General features: G+C 35.9%; 1 protein-coding gene across 1 annotated transcript; it reads right to left on the reverse strand.

Moving 5' to 3' along the window:
• Positions 1-1,827: 1,827 nt before the first annotated feature.
• OR51AB4 (olfactory receptor family 51 subfamily AB member 4) lies at positions 1,828-2,784 on the reverse strand. Its single transcript, NM_001390364.1, has one exon. It carries the CDS (start codon positions 2,782-2,784, stop codon positions 1,828-1,830), a length of 957 nt encoding a protein of 318 aa, NP_001377293.1.
• Positions 2,785-7,746: the final 4,962 nt, after the last annotated feature.

Raw genomic sequence — 7,746 nt, forward strand, 5'->3', positions numbered from 1 at the left:
AAGCTTTAGCACTCAATGTCATTATGTCCCTTTTTCTTTCTGAAGCTATCCTTCATATCTGCTTCTATCTTGTTTTACACTCATTTTTTTTCCCCCTAATGTAGATAATCACATAACTGGGGAAGATGTTCTGTAAATGGTTTTGTGTCCCTTCACTGTCCAGTAGAAACAGTGATCTTAAACTCTTTATAGCATACTATGTAAAGGGGGAGAATTTTTTTCTTCAGTTTTTAATCTCTGCAGTTGAAAAGTCAGGAGAGGAATTTATTAAAATACTGTTATTATTGGTCTCACTCAAGCTGTACAACGAGCTAAGGAGTTCCTCAAAGGAAATTTATCTGCAGTCTTCAAAAAAATGGAACAATGCAGAGAAATGATCCCTATTTCCCTATCATCATACTTAAGACTGTCAGAGTTAAAACGCTTTTGAGTGGAAAGACTCAATAAAGAAAAATGTTAAATCAGATTTTTAAACTTGTAGAAACATACTAAGAATCAGAATTTCATTTTATGTTTTGAGGGTACTCATGATATTTCTCAAATGACCTCTCAGTAAGATCAAAGATTATACATTTATATATATTTTACTCCCTCTATTCTGTTAATATATAACAGATTTCAGGTAGATGAATGCTTTTGAAATTGAGATAGATATTAAGTTTCCATGGTCTTTGTTTTCATGATCTTTTCAGTCTTGCAGGCAGAAATTTCTAATAAACCCAGTCTTCACTAGTTTACTTTACACCTAATTTACATAATTTAAACTGAGTCTCCAATTCATTAATTATATTTAGGTGCATGGTCTGCTGCTGTTCCATGATTTTCATTAATAGAATGGAAGCTATATGAATATTATAGTTTTGCCTTCTGTATGTCTCTGATGTCTTACTAAACATGCTAGGCAAATATGAAAAATATTTTGATTACTTTAGAGATCATTTTGAAATTTACTTAGAACTTCTATAAATTAGTTTGAAATTCTTGCTAAAGCTATTGTATGTTTATTCATTCCGATTGACAAGTAAGTCTTTTATTTGTTTCCTAAGCTAATTCAGCAAGACAAGTCTTCATTTATTTATGACTAACCTCAAGAGTTGACCCCAAGAGAATAATTCATTTTTCATTTTGGAAAATTAGAGAAAGGAGTTGAATCCTTGTTTCAGAAGATGAAATGTAGCCCTATATATTCTCAGTACGGAGTGAGAAACCAAACAAAATCCAAAAAAAGTATGAATTCTGAATGAAGTAGGACGATGAGTAAGAATAACCATTTCTCACATTCTTATATATTATTTATTTTCATACAGCTCCTTTATTTTTGGTTAAAAACCATCAGGTTGAGATATCAGCTAGTACTCCAACCCTAAGAAATGGCCAAAACTATTAAGCATATAGTCATAAATTTATCACCAATTTAAAATTTTATAATGCTTCAACTTAAACAACATGGGCAATTAAGAATCAGGTGAAATCTTGTTTTTCTCAGTAAAAGCAGCCCCTCTTTGATCTTTTAAAATCCAGCATCATACACTTCAATTTAGCAGTTGTGAATACATGATTTCATGCAACTCATACACCAAAAACACTGAACTTGAGTTTCTGTTGCCATTTCTCCTTACCACTACCAAACAGTCATCACTCATGATCAGTTATGATCATTTATTTAAGCCCTCTGCTTCTCTTTCCCTGCATAGTTAAATTAGCTTGAGGGAAAGGCCTGAGTCTTTTTATTTTTGAATTCATGGTGCCTAACATACTATTCGGCACATAGCAGAGCCTGAACAGCACTTTTTAAATCGGTTCTCTCTTCTGATATAGAGAAAAACGTCATTCTCCAGCAATAATACGTTGAACCCAAAATCGCTTGCGCAGAGCAGCCTGGATCTGCCTGGATTTGAGACTGTAGACAAGAGGGTTGAGCAGTGGTGTCATGAGGAGGTAGGCATTACTCATGCTGGTGAATAGAATCGGGGAAGTGTTCTGGGTGTAGTGATGCAGCACTGCCAAGCTGATGAGGGGCAGGTAAAACACACATACTGTGCATAGGTGACAGGCACAGGTATGCAGTGATTTCCAGTTTCTGTCTTGATTCCCCAGCTTTATAACAGTGGCCAAGATCTTCATGTATGAAACTAAGATGAAGACAACGTCTACTGCAAATGTGAAGAGTACAAACACCAATCCATAGACACCGCTAAAAATGATGTCCCCACAGGCCAAGTTCAGCATATCAGGGTAGTAGCAATAAGAGTGTGAGAGGATATTGGCCCCACAGAAAGGAAAGGTCCTGAGGAGGAAAGGCAGAGGGGCCACCAGGGTGGCACCGCGTATGACAGCAGCTCCACTAAGGCAGGCGACAGTAGAGTGCGTCAGGATCCTGGTGTAGTTCAGTGGAGCACAGATAGCTACCAAGCGGTCAAAAGCCATGGCTACCAGGACACCTGATTCTACTGAGGAGAGGGTGTGGATGAAGAACATCTGGGTTAAGCAGGCATCCAGGCCGATGGAGTGGACATTGAACCAGAAGATAGCCAAGACACTAGGCATTGTAGACAATGAAAGGCCTAGGTCAGTAAGGGCCAGCACAGCCAAAAAATAGAACTGAGGTTCATGAAGATTATGTTCTGCTTTAACCAGGATAAGCAGAAGAGCATTTCCCATAAGGGCTAGGAGATACAGGAGACAGAAGGGAATGGAAATCCATATTTGGGCAGCCTCCAGACCAGGTATACCAATGAAGGAGAAGGTGGGCCAATTAGAAACAGTGTGATTAAAAGACCACATGGAAAGGTGTAGGTCAGACTGAAGTCCAAGATGCTTCTCACCCTATAAAAGAGAGATTGTGTGTCAGGAAATCTGATTAAAAGCAAACTGATTGCCTATACATAGAGTTACAAAATTAAGACATGAAAAACTCAAAATTTGGTTTATAACTTCATAATTATTCCTCTTGATATTATGAATGGCAACTAAGCACATGAAAAAATGTTCAACATCTTTATTTATTTAGAAAATGTAAATGCGAAGTACAATAAGATACCATTAGAATAGCTAGAATTAAAAATACCTGAAAATACTGTGTTGGTGAGCATATGGAACAACTGAAATTCTGATGGGATACAAATGGTACAGAGCCTCTTTGGATATCAGCTTGGCAGTTTCACATAAAGTCACACGCACTCTTATCAAACATTTAACAGTACCCAGCAATTTCACTTCTAAGAATTTGCCCAAGAGAAATAAAAACACATATCCATAGAAAGACTTGAACATAATCAAATAAGCTTTATTCATGATAGCAAAAAAAAAAAAAGAAAAAGGAAAGAAACCAAACATACACCCAGTGTTGAATTGATGCACATATTGCAAAGATCCATAAGCTTTAATTTGAAAAGGAAATAATTCCTGATAGAGGCAATAGCTTGAATGGGTCATTTGTGCTCTGTGAAAGAAGGCAAATACAAAACCCCACATACTGTATGATCTCATTTGTATGAAATTTTAGAAAAGCCAAAATCAGTGATAGTTGACCAGAGATTTTAGAGATGAAAAGGGAGTATAAAGAGACTGAGTACAAATAGGCAGGAAACAACTTTTTGGAAGATCAAAATGTTCCATATCATGGCTGATGTACTAATCACATGATTTTACATGTTATTGAAAACTCATCAAATTGTAGTTCATTAAAATGTATCTCTTTAGGGATATCTTCTGTAATTATTTCCTTTCAGTCAATTCAAAAAGGAAATGTCACTGTAGTTTGTGAAATAATTTGATCTCCATTACTAGAAATTGATTAATAGCTGGAATGGGTATCAGGCTATTTCGTTTTATACATTCACCTATTTGATTCCCTCTGGTGATGGACAGGGAGGCCTGACGTGCTGCGATTCATGGGGTTGCGAAGAGTCAGACACGACTGAGCGACTGAACTGAACTGAACTGAACTGAAGTGGTCCATATACTACATAGAAAAAAACATTAATTCTATCCATTTTTGTGAGCAGTGACTTTCGTTTTTCCTCTATTTCAAAGGGCTCTAAATCTCTATATTTATTTTCTTCCTTAGAAACTTAGAGTATTTCTATGTTACTCTTTGGCTTACATTTATGCTTTTTCTCTTATGTTATGGTTCATATAAAATTTCTGAGCAATTTGAATATTCTAAAGTCTCCAATTAACTTTCAAATTTTCATACTCAATCCAGATACGTTTTCTGAACATGTGTTCAACCGATACAAAGACGTATCTAGCCAGTTGCTTCACAGGAAATTCAAATATATGCCCTAAGCATAAGAGTTAATTTAACCCTTTCCAACCCATACAACTTTTTCATGTATTTTATTCAAAAATACTATTGATGGACTATGCGCTCAGTCATGTCTGACATTTTTGTGACCTCATGGACTGTAGCCTGTCAGGCTCTTCTATCCATGGAATTTTCCAGGCAAGAACACTGGAGTGAGTTGCCATTTCCTTCTCCAGGGGATCTTCTTAACGGAGGGACAAACCCGCCTCTCTTGTGGCTCCTGTATTAAAGGTGGATTCTTTACCACTGTGCCACCTGGGAAGCCCTAGTATTGATGAGACTATCGTAAATGTAATGCCAGTTTATTTTACTGTTGGTAATGTAGCTGTGAAAAGCAAAGTCAGGAGCCAGACTGTCAAGTTCAATAGATGGCTCCATTCTAATCAGTCATTTGTCTTTGGCTGTTATCTTTCTGTGCTTCCTTCCCTCTTTGTGTAATGAGGATATCAGTATCTACTGTCCATAAGGTTCTAATGGGAAATGACTAAAAAAAAAAAAGCCTCACTATATAAAAGAAGCCACTTGCAATGTAGGACACCCAGGTTCCATCCCTGGGTCAGGAAGATCCTCTGGAGGGGGAAACGGCAACCTACTTCAGTATTCTTGCCTGGAAAAGTCCACAGTGAGAGGAGCCTGGTAAGATCCAGTCCATGGGGTCACAAAGAGTTGGACATGACTGAGCGAGTAACACTTTCAGTTTTTTCACTTCATATATGTAGATCTACATACATATATATGTATACATATAGATATATCTATACATAGGCTTCCCAGGTGGCACAAATGGTAAAGAACCTGCTTAAAAATGCAGGAGACTCAAGAGAGCCGGTTCAATCCCTGGGTCGGGAAGATCCCCTGGATAAGGGCAGGGTAACCTACTCCAGTATTCTTGCCTGAAGAATCTGCTGGACAAGGGAGCCTGGTGGGCTACAATCCATGAGGTCACAGAGAGTCAGACATGACTGAACACGCACAAGACAGATATAAATGCTGTTTAAAAAGTGAAAGTGAAGTCGCTTAGTCATGTCTGACTTTTTGTGACCCCACGGACTGTAGCCTGCCAGGCTCCTCCATCCATGGGATTTTCTATGCAAGAGTATTGGAGTGGGTTGCCATTTCCTTCTCCAGAGGATCTTCCCAACCCAGGGATAGAACCCAGGTCTCAACTCAAGGCTACTGTTATTAACTCTTAACATTGCTCTTTACCTTAAACAAACTAGTCATTTCTTATCTGAAAGCTCTACCCCTAGTATTTCTCCTTTAATACATTGTTCCTACAGTTTTCATAGTAAGTTTCTAAAATGTCAACAAGACTACATTGTACCCTTTTAAATATTTTCTCATAAGCAACAAAATAAACTTAATTTCCTTTGCTTCTTTATTATGAGGCACAATACGTTTACAAAACAGATGTGCAAGGTTCTCTAAGTTCATCACTAATATAAATGATATCCCTATGCTCTGTATTTTGTTGCAATAATTCTGAAGGTGCTGGGAGCCCTAGCCTTATGCATTATCATTCTGTGTCTTTATACCTTTGCTCAAGACAAGCCCTCTGGCTGGATCACTTGCTCCTCCCTCTCTCTTACATACCCAGTGAATTTCTATTTAGTCCTGAAAAATTAATCTCAGATACTGCGTCTTCTAGAAAGTATTTCTTATATTTCTACCCTATCAACTAATCTGCAAGTATTTGAGATCACATGCCTCTTTCTCTAGTGAGATTTTTTTCTGAAAATATTTTATGTATTATGATAAATTTTTTTTATAAATAAGTGACTTAGCAAAATGACTGACACAACTTGTTTGATTTCAATAATTCCAAGCTTTCTTTTTAATAAATTTATAATAAAGATGCTATATTAAATGTTGCTATGAGGATTAATTATATAAGACAGAGCAAAAGCACACCGCATATTGCCTAAAAGTTAGTCAAAGCATTTGTTTTTGAGCTTTTACAGTATTCAGTTCAAAACAAATACATGTGTAAGTAAATTGTAGATATTATAAAATAAAATCCCATGCTGATTTGACAAGAAAATACTAATTGGTAAGAAATTGTAGTTTATCAAGCCAATGTTCCAGCTCAATATATAGCAGCTTAAACATGTGTTGGATAAAGTAAAAAAGCAGCAGGAGCAGCAAGAATGGCAGAATAAGACAGTGATACAGGTGGAAAGCAAAACGGAAGAAAAGAATGGAGAGATGGTGAGAGGAAGGAAGGGAGGTGGTAGGAAGAAAGGTGGGAAACTTTTAGAAAAAATAATTAAGGAACATCTGATGCTCACTGCATGCAGCGCTGAAACCAGAACACATTTACTAGATCCTAGTACTTGAATTTCCATAAGCAAACAAAGTACTTAATATATATAAAAAAGTGTACATCAAAATACTATATGAATGTTGAGTGTTTTATGTGCCGTGTGTTCATTTTTCTCTTCAAAGCCCAACTAGAAGCCAAGTTCTTACACAAAGTTTTAAAAAGTGCCACTTTGATTTTAAACATTCTACCTTATGCAAGTAAAAATGACTAATGCCCAGGTAGAAGCAGGTTAAAATCACGTAATGCATCTTGTTATAAAAATATCCTACATTTACACATAAACATATATATAAACATACTCATTCACATACATATGTCATGCATATATCTTTGTTATTAGCATAAAATCTTCTTGCTTTATCATAACCTGAGCTTCAAACAGCTAATAGAATATAATCCTTTTGATTTCAGCTTTTAGTCATGTTTTGTCTATTTTTTTTTTTTTTTTTGGTTTCTTTATTTATTTTGGTCAAAGAAAAAACTTGGTTCTAAACCCATCTTTATTACAGCTTCTGAAAGGGAAATTCTATTGTGCCTGCTTTCCCATTTATATCTTGTTATGTCATGTTGTTATGTTATGTTTTACCTCCTTGTACCAATCATGCAGTTTTTAATGAGAAGCCCTGCTTGTGTCAGGTACTGTTCTAAACATTAGAGAGTCAAACATGTGTGAGAAATAAAGCAGTATTATGGAAGAAACTTAACTATTATGATTTAAAAATTAGCTTTATCATTTTTTTTTCTCATATGATCCCGAGGGTAATTCAATCTTTCTGAGAACTAATATTACTTGTCCAAATATGTGCAATTATACCTATTTTAATGGGTACTTAGAAAGATTAAACATAAAACAGAAAAGAGCTTATAATAACGCCAACACAATTGGAAAACAAAGTTTACATAAAAGTTATTACAATATATCAAGGTCTGATTTAGAGTTACACACCAAGTTTACATCTATATCTAGATCACTGTATATATTTTAACTTGGGAATCTAGAGGAAGGCTTTTCTGATAAGTTGGCATATAGGAAGTCTGAAGAAGCATTAGTTGGGATAAGACCAGATATACTGTTTGTGTAAGAATGACACCATTAAAATTACAGAGATTTTAA

This window comes from Bos taurus, chromosome 15, assembly GCF_002263795.3.
Source record: "Bos taurus isolate L1 Dominette 01449 registration number 42190680 breed Hereford chromosome 15, ARS-UCD2.0, whole genome shotgun sequence".
Classification (NCBI taxonomy): Eukaryota; Metazoa; Chordata; class Mammalia; order Artiodactyla; family Bovidae; genus Bos; species Bos taurus.

Excerpts from the sequence above, each read along its gene's own strand:
- OR51AB4 (NM_001390364.1), bottom strand. The coding sequence starts at position 2,784 with ATGTGGTCTTTTAATCACACTGTTTCTAATTGGCCCACCTTCTCCTTC.